Source organism: Peromyscus leucopus, chromosome 2, assembly GCF_004664715.2.
Source record: "Peromyscus leucopus breed LL Stock chromosome 2, UCI_PerLeu_2.1, whole genome shotgun sequence".
NCBI classification, from domain to species: domain Eukaryota; kingdom Metazoa; phylum Chordata; class Mammalia; order Rodentia; family Cricetidae; genus Peromyscus; species Peromyscus leucopus.
Window position 1 is genome coordinate 12,320,639 of NC_051064.1, and position 17,666 is coordinate 12,338,304.

Genomic DNA, 17,666 nt, shown 5'->3' on the forward strand with positions numbered 1-17,666 from the left:
TTCCTCAATTCTGTCCCAAGCATTCAAGGCTGCCTTTTGGCATAAAATTAGGGTGTGGTCATCATATAAAGATTGTCTTTTTGTATCAGCAAAAGCTTTCTCCAAGAAGTTGATCTTGGGAAATTTCCATACCTCTAGTCCTACTTCATTGTTGAATTGTCTTAGCCTCATCTTTCCATCAGGTCCTCCATTGTAAATAGGGACTAAACTCTAAAACAGCTTTACCCAAATCTTTCCAGTCTTCAGGTATAATTGTAAGGAAAAGGGGCTGGCTAGAGAGACCCACCGTGGTGACCCTGGAGCCGAAAATTAGGGAAGGATGGCTCAGATAAGGCCAGTGAGAGAAACACGGTTTAGCTGAGATTAGTGCCATCTCTGCTCCTGCTAACAGACTTGTGAAAACAACCAATCACAGAGCAGGACAGTAGAATCCTGGGCCCTAGGGTCCAGGACCAGGGAAGGAAACACAGCCTGTGTTTGGGACCTGAGCCAGAGAAATGAACCAAGGAAACATGCCCTGACTCTGAAACCAGTACCAAAAAACAAACAAACAAACAAACAAACAAAAACAAAAACACTCTTGGCCCCTAGGATCAGAGTCAGTGAATGAAATGTGCCCTGGCCTTAGAGGTAGTATCTAAAAGCTAAGTAAGGCCAGTGAAAGAAACACAGTTTAGCCCAGATCAGAGCCATCTCTGCCCTAGTCCAACTGACTTGTGAAACCAACCAATCACAGAGCAGGACAGTAGAATTCTGGCCCTAGGGTCCAGGACCAGGGAAAGAAACACAACCTGTGTTTGGGATCTGAGACAGAGAAGTGAACACTTTATCCCCAAACCCAGAACCAATGAAATATGCCCTGATTCTGAATCTAGTACCAAAAGAACACTCTTGGCCCCTAGAATCAGAGTTAATGAAAGAAATGTGCCCTGGCCTTAGAGGTAGTGTCAAAAAGCCAAGAAAGGCCAGTGAAAGAAACACAGTTTGGCCCATATTTCAGGGCCATCTCCGTCCCTTGCCCACAAAACTGGCCAATCTCTGAGCAGGAAAAAAATTAACGAATCACAGTTAACTCTGCCCTGGACATCCTATATAAACCACCCTGCCTGGTCAGTTGTGACCTGTTCTCTCCACCCTGGTAGAGGCAGCTACTCTCCTGGGCTCCTCCTTCCCAAGTAAATCTCTTTCCCAGAAGAGTTTTGGGTGAAGACCTTCATTCACTGATGCACAGAAGAACCTTGCTGGGACATCCCATAGTGAATTGAACAAGGGGAGAGCTGAACAGAAGAACCTTGCTAAGATGTCCCATAGTGGACTGAGCAAGGGGGAGCTGAACAGAAGAACCTTGCTAAGATGTCCCATAGTGGACTGAACAAGAGAGCTGGTAACACTGAACTGGAGATTGTAGCTCTCCAGGAGAAGAGCAGGATTGCTATATCCTGCAGGGAGACCATTCACCATCACACTAGGTTTAGCCCGGCTTTCCTGAAGAGTCAAGATACCTTTCCCTGCTGAAGCAGTTCCAGGCCTGACTCTGCTGAGAAGTCAGAAAAATTTCCCTTCCAGAGTTGGGCTGTTTCTTTGCAGTTCCAGCTGTCAGAGTTGTGCTAAACAGCTCTAGGTGTCCGGGACACCTTTGGGGCAGAACTGTTGTTCTGAGCAGCTTGTGGTGTCCTGGATACCTTGTCCTCCAGGGCTGAACTGTCTCTTTGCAGTTTCAGTCATCACAGCTGTGCTACGCAGCTCAAGGTGTTTCCTGACTCCCTCAGTAGTCAGAACACCAAACCCACAGAGTTGCAAAACTCACATTCTGCAACCAATTTACTAACAACAATAATTCTATTACAAGTTGACCATGAGTTTAACATTTGCTTCACATATGGAGAATACATATCATATGACATTATAGCTTCTTTGAATCTCCTCAAATCTAATATTTGCACAGGAGTCCAATCAGCTTATACACAGCCTTGAACATTTGGCAGTTCCAGTAAGGTTACTGGATAGATTAAGGTTGGCTGTTTGAAAGTGTTAAGCTGTTTCTCTATAACCATATAATGCAATGTTGAGATAGGTTCACCTTTAAATTCCTATGTCTGGTCTGAATTTCTCCACGTTCTGTTTTAACACATTTTTCTAAAACTTTCATCTCAGCACTCATATTAACCAACATTTTTGATGATAAAACAAAAATGATCAAACAAATAATACTTATAATTGATGTTACACAAATCCCATCAACATTAATTAACTTCTCATGTAATTGTTCCATTTTCAGACCACCTAATGGGTTATCAAATAGAGAACAAATTCTCTCCATTGTAAAAATGTTTCCCATTTTTTAAGGTGGGAAAAAATTCTCTTTTAATTAATTCCTCCCTTTAAGAAATCTTAATTGACTCATCAAATTTGCTGACACTGATGCTGCAGATGTGAGGCTAACTGCTTTTGCCTGGAGCAGTAGAAGCCTGAATGAGTTTCAAGGCAGCTACATAGTGTGGTATCAGTCTGAGATGTGGATCAAGAGAGAGCCCACAACCCACTAGGAGAGAAGTCAAAGAGACTCCAGGACATGTGGGGTGGAGACTCTGACCATGTTGCAGCTTGAGTCTGAGCCGGGGGCCTGCAAGGCCACAAGCAGCTTTTTAGTAAATTCATGCCACAAATGTTGGCTCTCCAGATATAACAAGAATTGCTATATGGTCTTATTAATAAAAAAACCCAGAGCCAGATATTGGGGTAAAAGCTGAAAGATCAGAGAGACAGAGCAGCAAGCTACTAGTCCTTACCCCCTACAAAATCTGCTGAAAGAGAGCAAGCTCCTCTATCCACCCTGCCTTATTACTTCCTCTATCTGCCCAGGTCTATCACTAGTAAGATTGGCAGGGCCAGAACACAAGGAGCACTGCTAGCAAATAGTGTCTGATGCACAGGACTGGACAACTGCACTCATGACCTCAAAGCAGCTATGGCTGTCTACGTAAGACTAGTACAAAATCAAGCCAGACAACATGGAATGGGGAGAGGCTACCCCCCCAGCTTGAGACCTACAAACAACTGATAGCTTCTGGGGGAGAAAAAGTCTATTTTTTTCACGGGTGAGGCCCCTCATAGGTTGCTCACCTCCAGTGGATGGTCTCGTATCCATGTTTAAATGTGTAGCACTAATTAGATTCCATAGATTATAAAGAAAATATAAGTGTATGTGAAGTTCATGGGGGAATGATAGATGGAGGAGACCAGGAGGAAAAAAAGGGAGATGTCAGGAGTAGATATAATCAAAACACATTTTAAAAGTAAATTCTATACTTAATCATTGTACTGAATTTTATTTGTTTATTAGAGACTGTGCATACAATATCTCACTTTATGATCATTGAAAATTTTTAGTATGATGAATGTTCGCAATTAAATCCTATTTACACACTTGCTAATAAGATAACAGAAAATTACTCACACTTTAATTGATTTCTTTTTGCAGGCCTGAAGTTAAGCAGGAACATTAATTATGGTCAGTTGAATGCCTTATGCCGCCTTAGAGAACTACAGAGCAGGCAAGTTACTCATGAGTTTCCTTTTCTGTCATAGAGAAAGCAATACCACTGCTTGTTTATGGATAAAGTATAGTAATGAGACACACAAGTACTTGATTTACCACATGGATAAATACATTTGAAACTCTGGGTTTATTTCTATATATTGAAAATGTAGTATATATATATATATATGCATGTATATGTATGTATGTATATATATATATATATATATGACATATTTTAAGGAAACTGATTTAATATGGAATAAACATAAAGCATTCCAAACTGGGCCATTTTTATTACTCAAAAAACAGTCATAAGGAGAAAGACTTAAATGGTTGAAAGGTCTGGAGAAAGAGAAATAGGAACTAGTCCTTTCCAGAGTTTAGAATTTCTAAGAGGCATGAGAATTGAACACAGAACTTTAAAATGTATTTTGTTGCTTTTTAAATGACTGTTCTATTGCTCTGAAGAGACACCTTGACCAAAATAATGCTTATAAAAGAAAGCATTTAGTTGGGAGCTTGGTTACAGTTTTAGAGAGTTAGTCCTTTATCATTATGGGGGAAGCAGATAGGCATGGCCCTGATGCAGTAGTTGCGAGTTTTACATCCTGATCTGCAGGCAGGACGTCTCTAGAAAGAGACGCTGCATGGGCTTTTGAAACCTTGAAGCCCACCCCCAGTACCATACTTCCTTCAAGAATGCCACACCTTGTAGATGTAACCAACCGTCTTATTAAATAAGAAACACAGAAACAATGTAAAAGAGAAAGTCGAGAGGTCAGAGCTCAGAGCTAAATCTCACCCTTCCTTCTGCTGTCCCAGCTTCGCCCAAAGAGACCGACCTCCTGTCGGTTCGTTTTTTTAAAGTATGTTGTTCTGCCTTCTCATTGGTTGTAAACCCAAACACATGACTGCCTCGTCACTGTCTGAATGTACAGCCCCCTAGGTCTTAAAGGTATATGTCTCCAATGCTGACTGTATCCCTGAACACACAGAGATCTTATGGGATTAAAGGCGTGTGCCACCACCGCCACACTCTTGCTATGGCTCTAATAGCTCTGACCCTGAACACACAGATATCTTATGGGATTAAAGGCGTGTGCCACCACCGCCACACTCTTGCTATGGCTCTAATAGCTCTGACCCTGAACACACAGATATCTATGGGATTAAAGGTGTGTGCCACCACCGCCACACTCTTGCTATGGCTCTAATAGCTCTGACCCCCAGACAACTTTATTTATTAACATACAATCAAAATAATATTTCAGTACAATTAGATTACCACCACAACACCTACTCCAAAAATGTCTATCTCCTAATCTTTCCCAAAGAGTCCCACTAACTGGGACCAAGCAGTCAAACATATGAACATATGGGGAATATTCTCATTCAAACTACATTTCCACTCACTGGCCCCTATAGGCTCGCAGCCATGTTATAACACAAAATGCTTTCAGTCCAACTTCAAAAGTCCCCATAGTCATTCACAGTCTCAACACTCTCTCAAAGTCTCTTCTGAGACTCAAGGCAATCTCTTACTGTAACCCCATGTTAAAAAAAAAAAGCAAAAAGCAGTTCACATATTTCCAACATACAATGGCAATGAATAAACATTATCATTCCAAAACTGAGGAAATACTGGAGCAAAGCAAGACCCCCCAGCAGGACAAATTTTCAGCTCCATATCTGATGTTAAAAAAGTTTTTTATAGATGGCTCTTTCCTTCCAGATTTGCTGACTACAGCACAGTTCTCTCTCTTGGGCTGGTTCCACAGCCTGTTAAAAGCTGTCCTTGCCAAGTACCCCATGGCTCTGGTATCTCCAGCATCTTCAGGTCTCCAGTGAAACCTGGGTTTCACCTTCACAGTTTCATGCAATGACCTCCCTGGGCCTACCTGCTTGCTCTTTTTCATGTGCAAGCCTGACCTAATCGACTTTTCCTAACTATAGAGGAAGAGTCTACAAGCCCTTTCACGTATCTTTCTTGACTCCAAATCCAGAATCAACTGGCCAAGCTGCCCAGTTATTCTGCTGTTACCACTGGAACCTGGCACCCTCCCTGAATTACATTTGTGTAAGGTTTTGGTTGTTGATAGTTTCCTTTGCTGCTTAAGCTTTCCTTTAATTCCGTTTCACAAATTGGAAGCTTAGCTGGTTGGGGTTTTGCCCTTAGGGCATCACTCTATTCCATTTTGAACAATATCTTTCTTTAAACATTTTATCTCCTTGAGCACAAGATTTGGCTCCAGTGTTACATTTCCTGGTGCTCTTTTACTCTTTAAACTGCACAGTTTGTAGTTTTTTGTGCCCTGCTTGCTCTTTCTCATTGCAGATCTTCATAAAAATGATCAATACATAATACTGTCACTACTAGGCTGTTAAAATCTCTACCAATGCATTAATCCAAATCTCTTCAATTTAGCCTAAAGCAGTTCTAGGACAAGTGAAAAGAGTTGCCTCATTCTTTGCCAAAACATCACAAGAATATTCTGTAGGTCCCTGACTAATATTCTTTCCCTCTGAAGCCTTGGAGCCAGGCTTCCAAAGTCCTAATCTCCCTCTATACTATTGTCTTCCATGCTCCTACAAATATGAACCAGTAAGTCCCTCTTAAAGTGCTCAACTACTTTTCTAGTCCAAAGTCTCAAAATCTTCTATACTCCTCCAATTAACAGCCTGGTCAGGTCTATCATAGTAATATGTCAGCCCATGGAACCTATTTCTGTCTCAGTTACTATTCTATTATGGTGAAGAGACATCATGACCAAGGGCAACTCTGTTAAAATAAAGCATCTAATTGGCTTGGTTACCATTTTAGAGGGTTGGTCCATGTTCATTATGGTGGGGTGCAGACAGGCTCTGAATATCTGAGCTTTACTTCATGATAGGCAAGCAGAAGGCAGAGAGAGAGAGGCTGGGTCTCAAAGCCTATCCCCAGTGATATACATCCTGCAACAAGGACACACAAGGCCATATTAATTGTTCCCAAATAGTTCATCAACTGGGGACCAAGTATTCACACATATGAGCCTATGGGGGTCATTCCTATTCAAATCACCACAGCTGCAATGCCTTTCCTTCAGCTGTACTTTGGAATTATGAAGACATAACCACTGTCCACCTACATTCCAACCATTCTTCATTCATGTTTGTGTTGACAAAATGCCTTGAGTTTACACATTTTTTTCTCTCTCTTCTTTAAAGTACCTCTTAAAGTCATATTTCAGTTAGTATTTTGGAAACATCTTTTAAATTTTTTTTAGCAATGTCTTGCAAATGAGAAGTAAAGAATTAACCTTTATGATTAGTTGGTTGTGATTGTATGTACCTCTACTTTGATAAAACACCATTTGAACATAACTTCTTATTGGTGACCAAGTTGTGTCAATAAGTGAGGAAGATGATCAAGTGAGTTTATAGCAAGAGATTTATGTTTCTAAAATAGTTCTAAAATAAGTGTAGAGAACACTGACTAGAGTTGTGTTGTAATGCAACATCTGGAAAGATCACTGATTGAATGACCTTTTTAATCAGGTAAAGGACTTAATGTTAAATTTACTGGCATCATTAAATAGCATTTTTCTTCACCTTATTTTTATCTTGAGGATAATTTCCACTATGAAGATACATATATATATTTATTCAGCTAACTTGTATCAACCTTCACCTGCTCACATTGTTGTGAAAGGGCAGTCTCATATTTCTTTCAATTTTCATCAAGAGAATGGATAGACACATCATTATTTGAAAGACACACTCAGGTGGAAATAATCTATAAGAATTCAAACGGGTCAAACTTTTATGACTTATTTAATTTAAAACAAAAATTTAAATTACCTCAAGATAAATGCATAAATGTAATTTATCAGTGAACATTTTATTAAGAGTTGGAGGAGAATATGGGGTGCATAAAATATTGTGTGGAATATTTCCATCTCACATGCATAAACCATAAACCTGAGTAGTTTACTTTGATAAATCTATGTGGTTTTTTCTTTTTTTTTTTTATTCTCATTATGCTATTTTTTTGTTTTTCCTTTTGACTGACCTAGTTATTTCTGGGTTGGGATTTTAAGAGTCTACCAAATGTCTGTTTTTTTTCATTTTCCCCTGAGTTGTTGGTCAGGCATACTCCCCTAAACAATACAGCTATAGCTATTGCTCTTAGTGCCCCCCAGAACCTGATGGAAAGACTATTGCTGAAGAAGCCACACATTTTGGACAGCGGTATTAGAAAAAAATATAGGTGGTACTGATCTGGAATCTTTCTGGCTCGTTTTCCTAGGCTTCAATCTAGACAGGGGAAGGACATTGGAAATTTTTGGTGGGAAGCCTTTTTAAGGGCCAAATATAGGTACACATCTTTTCTTCTCTCTTTCATGTTTCACTTTCTAGAGTTCAGCTGCAATAGGGATAGTATGCTATTTATGGTCAGGGAAATGATATACATCAACTAGCCAGTATTTCCTAATTTCTCAACATACTTTCCTCCTCCCTGTCAGACTACACCCCTCTAACAATAGAAAAAACGCTAGTGTAGAAATCAAGACATCTACATTTACATAGTGAATTTTTTTTAAGTTCACATAAACTTGGGAATATTATTTAAACCACGTGGGCATCGTTTCCTTATCCACAAATGATAGCTGTATGTTTAAATAATAACTTTTATTTATAAAAACAGGACTGAATTTTATATTTATTTCAGACTTCTTTACATTTTCCTAGACTGTGTCCTTTTCTTTCTGTACAGAGTTAGACTATATCTTTCAATGTTCCTTGTAGTTGTATGTCACCAAATATAATCACATTGAGGTATAAGGCCATGATATGGTTTTGTAGGGGCATAAAAATCAGTCTTGGCAGTTATCTACATGTAAAACAAAAAAACCCAAAATTTAAAATGAGAGTTTAGATTTATGCCTATTATAAAAATCATTATAGGAACTGACTATGTTGGGCTCCTTTTAAAATGTACTTTTAATGAATGGGCCAGGGATCTGTCTTTGAGGGAATGCTTGCTTCAGTTTCCCACCCCCCACCTTATGGTATCTACTTGTGTACTTTAGTCATTGAATGTCATGGTCCCTGAATATAGGAGATACAGCGGTGGGAATATACCACCAGCATAATTCTTCTGACAGAGAACACATATCATCAGCATCATAAGGACACTTAGGGATTTTCTGAGAATTATGTCATCCCCAGACATAGCACTCAATGCTTCCTTTCCACTTCTTGGACACATTGTTTTCAAATGTTCAGATGATAAACACTGGATTCATTTATGCCATCCAATTTATGTTGGAAATTCCCAAGAACTATGTGAAGGAGATATCTGTCACACCTGTAAATGCTGATAGACAAAAGTGAATTAGGTCTCCATATTCTTGGAGAAACTCTTTAATTCACTCAAAAGATGATATATCCATATCACAGTTTAGAATAATGTTCTAGGACTTATACCATGGGCTGCATGGGCTGCATGTAGATAAAAAAAGAGATACTTTTAAAGTTCTCTGAGTCTCAAGTTCTTTATGTATAAAATGAGGATAAGCATATTTAGACATACAGATGTAAGAATTAAATGATGTGCTATACGCAAATTGGTTAAAACAGTGCCTGACATAATCAGGAATAATTCAGTTTTTTAGTTGGGTCACCATATCTCAGAGGTTAAACGAATGAAGTTTCAAGTCAGTTTAATTTTAATTTCTATTATATATCCCTCATATCCTGGTTATATGATGTGGCTAACTATTTTATATGTAAATAGGTATATATCAAAATCAGTAGGTTATAAAAATATGTAGTGAGACATTACTACACTATATGGAATAGAACAAGTACTTGAAGGAAATTAACAGATGATTATTCCAAATACACATATGGGATATCTTTGGAAATCCCCCACAAACTTAAGTGGACAGATTTAAGAACCGAGTAGATACTTGATCAGTATATGTACATGGTGTGATGTGGGAGTTTGCTGGAGTCCAGCTCTGACCTGCTTCTACCTTTTGAAGGGTTCTTGGTGCAGGAAAGAGGAATGAAGAAATGATAGATAGATAGAAGGAGACAATAAGAAAGACAGCGACACATGATAGCTTTGGGAGGGCCCTGGATAAATACCCAGTTGCCCCAAGCTTTATTCAAAAGGGCTTTTAATAATATGCTAAGGGGAGAGGCAAACAACCTCCCCCTTGCAAAATCAAAGCACAATGAACAGCCAGCCAAGTACAGACCCTTCCAAACACCTGGTAAACATACCCCTGGCTAAATCATCTCATTATGCAGTCCTGTTGGATAAAGCAAGCTCAGATTCTCTGACCCTGAGTAATGTGGGTCTCCACAGTGTGAGAAAATAACTAAAATACTGAATGAATTAAATCACACTAACATTTTACTGTTTGAATCGAGGTAAATAAAATAAGATTTTAAATTACATATAATTTATTTTGTGTGAAATATCAATACAATGTTTTAGAAAATAGTCCAGAGAAAGAGAAATTGCTGCAAATATTTCAATGTGTCACTGTTTGCATTGACAAGAAAACAAGAAAAAGATTTTTATTGAGGGATTTTTTATTCATTGCCATGAACCAAATATTGACCAAGATATTTGTCATTGTTCAATCTGAAAGATGGCCATTTTTACTAATTATTGAAATGAGCTGTCAAGATGAATGTTTGGCATTTCAGATATTGACAACATTTTATGGTGGCTGTCACTTGAAAATTGAATGAGGCAGATTTTCTAGAAACAATGGTTATTACCCAACATTTCATGACAATTTGCCCTATTTCCATAGATCTTGTTTATTGGTATGTTTGCAGTGGAAGAATTCACTCAGGGGAGGGTAAAGTAGAGAAGTCTACCCTTCTTCACTAGAGAAGTTTGTGATTTATCAGTAAGAGATAACTGAACCTCCACTTACCAAACCCATCCTAGGTTATTCCAGATTGGGAAATGCTGAGAATTTTCACATAACAGTTTTTACTGCAGACCTAAAAAACAACGTATGAGGTTTTCATTAATCATTTCAAACATTCAGAAAACTACAATCCCTGGTTATGAGTATGTAAGGGACTTCAGAATCACTTTGGAGAAATTTTTATTATGTTATATTAAATAACAGATTTATTCAATTGCAGAAATAAAAAGCTTGACATAAAATTAATACAGAATTAATATATTGTATTAATGCTCTTTTACAAAAGCTATTGTGTGTTATACTGACACTTATCTTCTCTATTTTTCTTAAGCCGGAATTCTTCCCTTAATTTGACAGCTCACGATGAATTCATGAAGCAATATCCTCAGATATTCATACAAGAAAAAACAGTATTGCCTAAAATTTCTCAACAGGATGAAAAAAGGTAAAATGTCCTCTTTTGAAAATGAAATCTATGTGTGAATGTATGTGTGCTTTTTAGGATTGTCATGTATTCATATTGCATAGTGCTGCTGAGTTTCATAATGACAATTTTATTCAAGTATATCATATCTTGTAACATATCCACATCCCCATACCCACTCTCATCCTTCTCTTCTGCTGTTTATCCCTTAGTCTCATTTCTAATTTCATCCCACATATGCATATATTATATATTTAAGTGATTTTATGAATCTATGTAAATTCCAGGATCCATAAAGGAAATTAAAAACTATATTTGTTTTGTTTTTATGAGTTTGTCCATTTTACTTAATATAATCATCTTTAATTGTGTCTATTTCTATTACAAACAACCTAATTTTATCTAGTTTTTTTTTTTGACTGAGTAAAACTCTGTTGTACATATTCTACATTTTCTTGTTCTAGCTATCTGTTGAGAGTCAACTAGGCTAGTTAAAAGCTAGACTATTGTAGACAGTGTTGTAATAAACACAGATGGACAGGTGTCTCTGCCATGTGCTGATATAGTTTGCTTCAGCTATATGCCTAAAAGTTGCACAGCTGGCTCATTACATATAGAGTAGTTTGTGTTCCCTGTGATCCTCCCAAACTAATTTCTTAATCAAAAAATGCAATAGTGCTATCACTTAATGAAAAGGTGGGAAAAGAGGGGCAATTCAGCTATCCATAAGTTCCTCATGCCACCTTATACTATAGGCTAAGCCTAGCCATAATGGTACATTATGAAACTTTCCAAAATGACTCAGCTTCCTGCTCTGTCCACCAGTTGTCATGCTTTCCTCAGCATTATAAACAATCCTCCTGGAACCATAAGCCCACGTAAACCTTTCCTGCTAGAAGGTACTTCTCCTTGTGATATTTTATCATAGCAGGATAAAAATAACTAATACAGTGTACAAAATACATAACACAACAGGAAAACACACAGCATCGTTTTGTTTATGTGCCTGATCAGCCATTCAAATTAGTTTAAGAAGCATGAGGATTTTAAGATATGTTTCTGACATGTTTTGGAGGAAAGCTAGCTTCAGTCTTTTTTTTTTTTTTTTTTTTTTTTTTGGTTTTTTGAGACAGGGTTTCTCTGTGTAGCTTTGCGCCTTTCCTGGAGCTCACTTGGTAGCCCAGGCTGGCCTCAAACTCACAGAGATCAGCCTGGCTCTGCCTCCCGAGTGCTGGGATTAGAGGCGTGCGCCACAACGCCCGGCTTAGCTTCAGTCTTAAACTAGAATCTTCCTAGCTACTTTCCTTCCATGGGCCTGCACACCTTTTTTGGATTGGTTTCATTTTCATACTTCTTGGGTAGATGTGGATAGATTAGATTCATCTACTTGAATTTCAGGTGAGAAACAAAGTAGTCTCTTAAAAATAACCCGAGCAGAAACTCACCAGAATCTCTTGTTAATTAAATCACACCCATGGGTTGTCAATTGTGCTCTGATTTGCTAGTCCTCAACCACATGCCTACACATATAATGGCAAATATTACTGACATGCTCAATAGAAACCACTGAGGTTGCCGGGTGGTGGTGGCACACGCCTTTAATCCCAGCACTCGGGAGGCAGAGCCAGGTTGATCTCTGTGAGTTCGAGGCCAGCCTGGTCTACCAAGTGAGTTCCAGGAAAGGCGCAAAGCTACACAAAGAAACCCTGTCTCGAAAAACCAAAAAAAAAAAAAAAAAAAAAAAAAAAAGAAACCACTGAGGTAAAGGTAGGAGCACAAGTAGAATTTATGAAGAAAACTAAAGTGCTAACAGCTGGGAAATTGTGGATGAATGTATAAAGGTTGGTGAAGAATTGCTTGAAGACATGTCATTCAATAGGAGGTTGGAAAACTTTTCTTTTTGTAAAAAGGTAATGCACTGAAAAAAGGTGTCTTTGTTAGGATTCTGTTGTGATAAAACACTATAACAAAAAGCCACTTGGGGAGGAAATGGTTTATTGGCTTGCAGGCTGTAGTTCATTGTCAGGGGAAGCCAAGACAGCAACTCAAGGCAGGAAATGAAGCACAGACCCTAGAGCAACACTGTTTTCTGGATTGCTTCCCATGAGCAAGCCATTTTCTGTACATTTGGCCTTCTTATACCACCCGGGACTATTTCCCCAGGGGTGGCAATACCTACAATGGGCTGATTCCCCATATCCATTGTTAACCAAGAAAATGTCCCACAGACTTGCCTATAGGTCAACAAGATGGAGGAAATTCCTCAATTGAGATTCTTTCTTCCAAGATATGTCCAGGTTTGTGTTAAGTCGACAAAAGCCAATCAGCACAAAATGCAATGAGCTTTGAAACTCCAATCCTTATCTAACCTAGTGCCCTAAAATAAATTAATATCAGGTTTAGAAGAAAAGATAGTCAATCGTTTAGAAGTGAAGCAGAAGCCTAACCCCAAACCTTAAAATATCCCCATAAAATTTTAGGCAAAAGAAATTAAAACTATGTTACATGGCTTAGATACATATCAAAAAGCAGGGAAAGTACAAGAAAAATATACAAATGGCAAATGTTAAAACTAAGACACATTTCAAAGGCAAAGAGAGGAAGTGGCGACATATCAATGGATTGGCAGAAAATGTTTGCACAGTCCACATTTCACATACATGACTGATATCCAAAATACAGGAAGAATTTAACTCAGTAGCAAGAAAACAGCATGAGTAAATAATGGACAAAAACTCTGAAAGACATTTCTCAAAAGAAGATATTAAAGACATCAGTTAGAATTCAGTGTATGCTTCATGGTAAAAGTAAAGTCATACTTTCCGATTTCATTACTGAACATATCTATATTCTTCAAGTTAAAAAAGCAATCTACTTCAAAAGAACAATAAATACATTACAAATTGAGTGAAAATCCACAAAGTCTATTAAAAGTATCCACAAAGTCTCACAAGTATTATATATATATAAATACTACATACATAGTAGCCTTGGTCACCTATCAAACAGATCAATAAATAATAATTTAATAATGTAGGTATTTAGTTTCTGCTAAGAAGCGTTTCTGCACCAGATTTATACCTTGAAAACATTGCTTACCTTGTGCTTTAGTCACATGGTGTTGTTAGTAACTGGTAGTTTGAATGAAAATGGCCCCCATAATCTCACTGGGAGTGAGTGGCACTATTAGGAGATGTGGCTTTGTTGGAGTGGGTATAGCCTTGTAGGAAGTGTGTCACTGTAGGGTAGGTGAAATGAATGATAAGCAGTGCTGATTACGGCGCTGGTTAGTGGCGGAAAGGTCACGGTCATGACAGAACCTGGTTGCTTAGTAGTGGAAAGCTTTATTAGGAGGAAAGGGAGGAGGGAGAAAAGGACCAGGCCTGGGGAGGAAAGAAAGAGAAAGATGGCTGAAGTGGGGAGAGGGGGAGGTCTGAGTCCGGCTTTTTAAGGGCTCCTGGTGAAGCAGGCTTGCGCATGTGCAGTTATGCAGCTGGAGTAAGGGCAAAATTCTAACAGTAGGGCTTTGAGGTTTCCTGTGCTCAGGATACCACCTGATATCTCAGTTGACTTCCTGTTCCCTGCCTGCAAGATGTAGCTAGCATGACATCTACCTACACACTGCCATGATGATAATGGACCGAACCTCTGAAACTGTAAATGAGCCACCCTAATTAAATATTTTCTTCATAATAGTTGCCATGATCTATATGGATATTTTTGCAGCCTTCTACACATTGATATCCAGCTATGCCAGCACCATTTGTTGAAGATGCTTTCTTTTTTCCATTGTACACTTTTGGCTTCTTTCTCAAAAATTATATGTTCATAGGTGTGCAGATTAATGTCAGGGTCTTCAGTTCGATTCCATTGGTCCACATGTCGGTTTTTATGCCAATACCAAGATGTTTTTATTACTGTAGCTCTATAGTAGAGCTTGAAGTCAGGGATCGTGATGCCTCCAGAGGTTGTTTTATTGTACAGGATTCTTTTGGTTATCCTGGGTTTTTTGTTTTTCCATATGAAGTTGAGTATTATTCTTTCCAGGTCTGTGAAGAATTGTGTTGGTATTTTGATGGGGATTGCATTGAATCTGTAGATTGCTTTTGGTAAAATTGCCATTTTTACTATGTTAGTCCTGCCTATCCATGAGCATCAGAGATCTTTCCATTTTCTGACATCTTCTTCAATTTCTTTTTTTCAGGGACTTAAAGTTCTTGTCATATAGGTCTTCACTTCCTTGGTTAGTGTTACCCCAAGGTATTTTATGTCATTTGTGGCTATTGTAAAGGGTGATGTATCTCTGATTTCCTTCTCAGCCTGTTTGTCAATTGCATATAGAGGGCTACTGATTTTTTTACTTAAGTCCAAGTGGATCAAAGACGTCAACATAAATCCATCTACTCTGAACCTGCTAGAAGAGAAAGTAGGAAGTAGTCTTGAATGCATTGGCATAGGAGATCACTTCTTAAATATAACACCAGTAGCACAGACACTGAGACAATCAATCAATGGGACCTCTTGAAACTGAGAAGCTTTTGTAGAGCAAAGGATACAGTCAACAAGGCAAAGCAACAGCCTACAGAATGGGAAAAGGTCTTCACCAACCCCACATCTGACAGAGGACTGATATCCAGAATATATAAGGAACTCAAGAAATTGGACATCAAAATGACCAACAGTCCAATTAAGAAATGGGCTATAGAACTAAACAGAGAATACTCAACAAAGGAAACTCAAATGGCTGAAAGACATTTAAGGAATTGATCAGCATCTCTAATCATCAGGGAAATGCAAATCAAAACAACTCTGAGATACCACCTTACACCTGTCAGAATGGCTAAGCTCAAAAACACTGAAGACACCTTATGCTGGAGAGGATGTGGAGCTAGGGGAACTCTCCTCCACTGCTGGTGGGAATGCAAGCTTGTACAACCACTTTGGAAATCAATATGGCACTTTCTTAGAAAATTGGGAATCAATCTCCCTCTAAATCCAGCTATACCACTCTTGGGCATATACCCAAGGAATGATCAATCATACCACAAGGGCACTTGCCTAGCTATGTTCATATCAGCATTGTTTGTAATAGCCAGAACCTGGAAACAACCTAGATGCCCTTCAACTGAAGAATGGATAAATAAAATGTGGTACATATACACAATGGAGTACTACTCAGCAGAAAAAAACAATGACATCATGAGGTTTGCAGGCAAATGGATGGATCTAGATAAAATCATCCTGAGTGAGGTAACCCAGACTCAGAAAGACAAACATGGTATGTACTCACTCATAGGAGGATACTAGATGTGGAACAAGGATGACTGGACTGCTACTCACATCACCAGGGAGGTTACCTGGAAAACAGAACCCCAAGAAAGACACGGGGATCGCCCAATGACGGAGAAATGGCTGAGATCTACATGAACAGCCTGGACATGAGTGGGTGTAATGAAGGGTGAGGGTCAAGGGAAAGAGAGCTTGGGGGAGCGGGAGATCCCAGCTGGATCAAGAACAGAGTGGGAGAACAAGGAATAAGAGACCATGGTAAATGAAGACCACATGAGAATAGGAAGAAGAAATGTGCTAGAGAGGTCCACAGAAATCCACAAAGATACCCCCACAATAGAGTGCTGGCAATGGTCAAGAGACAGCTTGAACTGACCTACTCTGGTGATGGGATGGCCAAACACCCTACTTGTCGTACTAGAAACCCCATCCAGTGACTGATGGATCTGGATGCAGAGATCCATGGCTAGGCCCCAGGTGGAGCTCCGGGAGTCCAATTTGCGAGAAAGAGGAGGGTTTATATGAGCAAGAATTGTTGAGACAAAGGTTGGATAAAGCACAGGGACAAATAGCCAAACGATTATAATTTTCACTCAATTTGCAATCTATTCATTGTTCTTTTGAAGTAGATTGCTTTTTTAACTTGAAGAAACACATGAACTATGAACCAAAGGCTGAGGGGCCCCCAACTTGATCAGGCCCTCTGAATAGGTGAGACAGTTGATTGGCTTGATCTGTTTGGGAGGCATCCAGGCAGTGGGACTGGGTCCTGTGCTCAGTGCATGAGTTGGCTGTTTGAAACCTGGGGCTTATGCAGGGACGCTTGGCTCGGTCTGGGAGGAGGGACTGGACCTGCCTGGACTGAGTCTACCAGGTTGATCTCAATCCTCGGGGGAGTCTTTGCCCTGGAGGAGGTGGAAATGGGGCATGGGCTGGGGGAAAGGGAGGGGGCAGGAGGCAGGAGAACAAGGGAATCCGTGGCTGATATGTAGAACTAAATTACATTGTAAAATAAAATTAAATTAAATTAAAAAAAAAAGAGTTGCCATGATCATGGTGTCTCTTCACAGCAATAGAAACCATATATATATACGTACATATATATCCCTTTAGTTCTTATTACTGTCAGGTATTGTACTGTAGATGGGAGGGATATTTTATGATGGATATTTTATATTTATAAGGGGTATTTTGTATTATATGTGTATTATATTACCTGTCAAGAAATTCTATTCTTTTTTACTCAGATTAAACATCAACATAGAATAGGGAAAAACATGCAAACTGCACATTATATACAACACCATGTGACTAAAGCACAGGTTAAGCAATGTTTTCAAGGACCAAAACCAGTGAGGGGATACTACTTAGCAGAAACTAAATACCTACATTATTAACTTACATTCAACGACTGATCTATGTGATATCTGACCAAGGCTACAATGTACAAGATATAAGCTAGTCACTACATAAA

At 38.9% G+C, this 17,666-nt stretch overlaps 1 protein-coding gene across 2 annotated transcripts in view; it reads left to right on the forward strand.

The window, feature by feature from the left end:
- Positions 1-17,666, forward strand: part of Cnbd1 (cyclic nucleotide binding domain containing 1) — a 357,869-nt gene that overhangs the window by 26,735 nt on the left and 313,468 nt on the right. For both annotated transcript variants that reach the window (XM_037202380.1, XM_037202379.1), the window contains exons 2-3: positions 3,482-3,554; positions 10,811-10,924. In XM_037202380.1, coding sequence (XP_037058275.1) covers positions 3,482-3,554; positions 10,811-10,924 — 187 coding nt within the window. The remainder of the gene's footprint in view (positions 1-3,481; positions 3,555-10,810; positions 10,925-17,666) is intronic.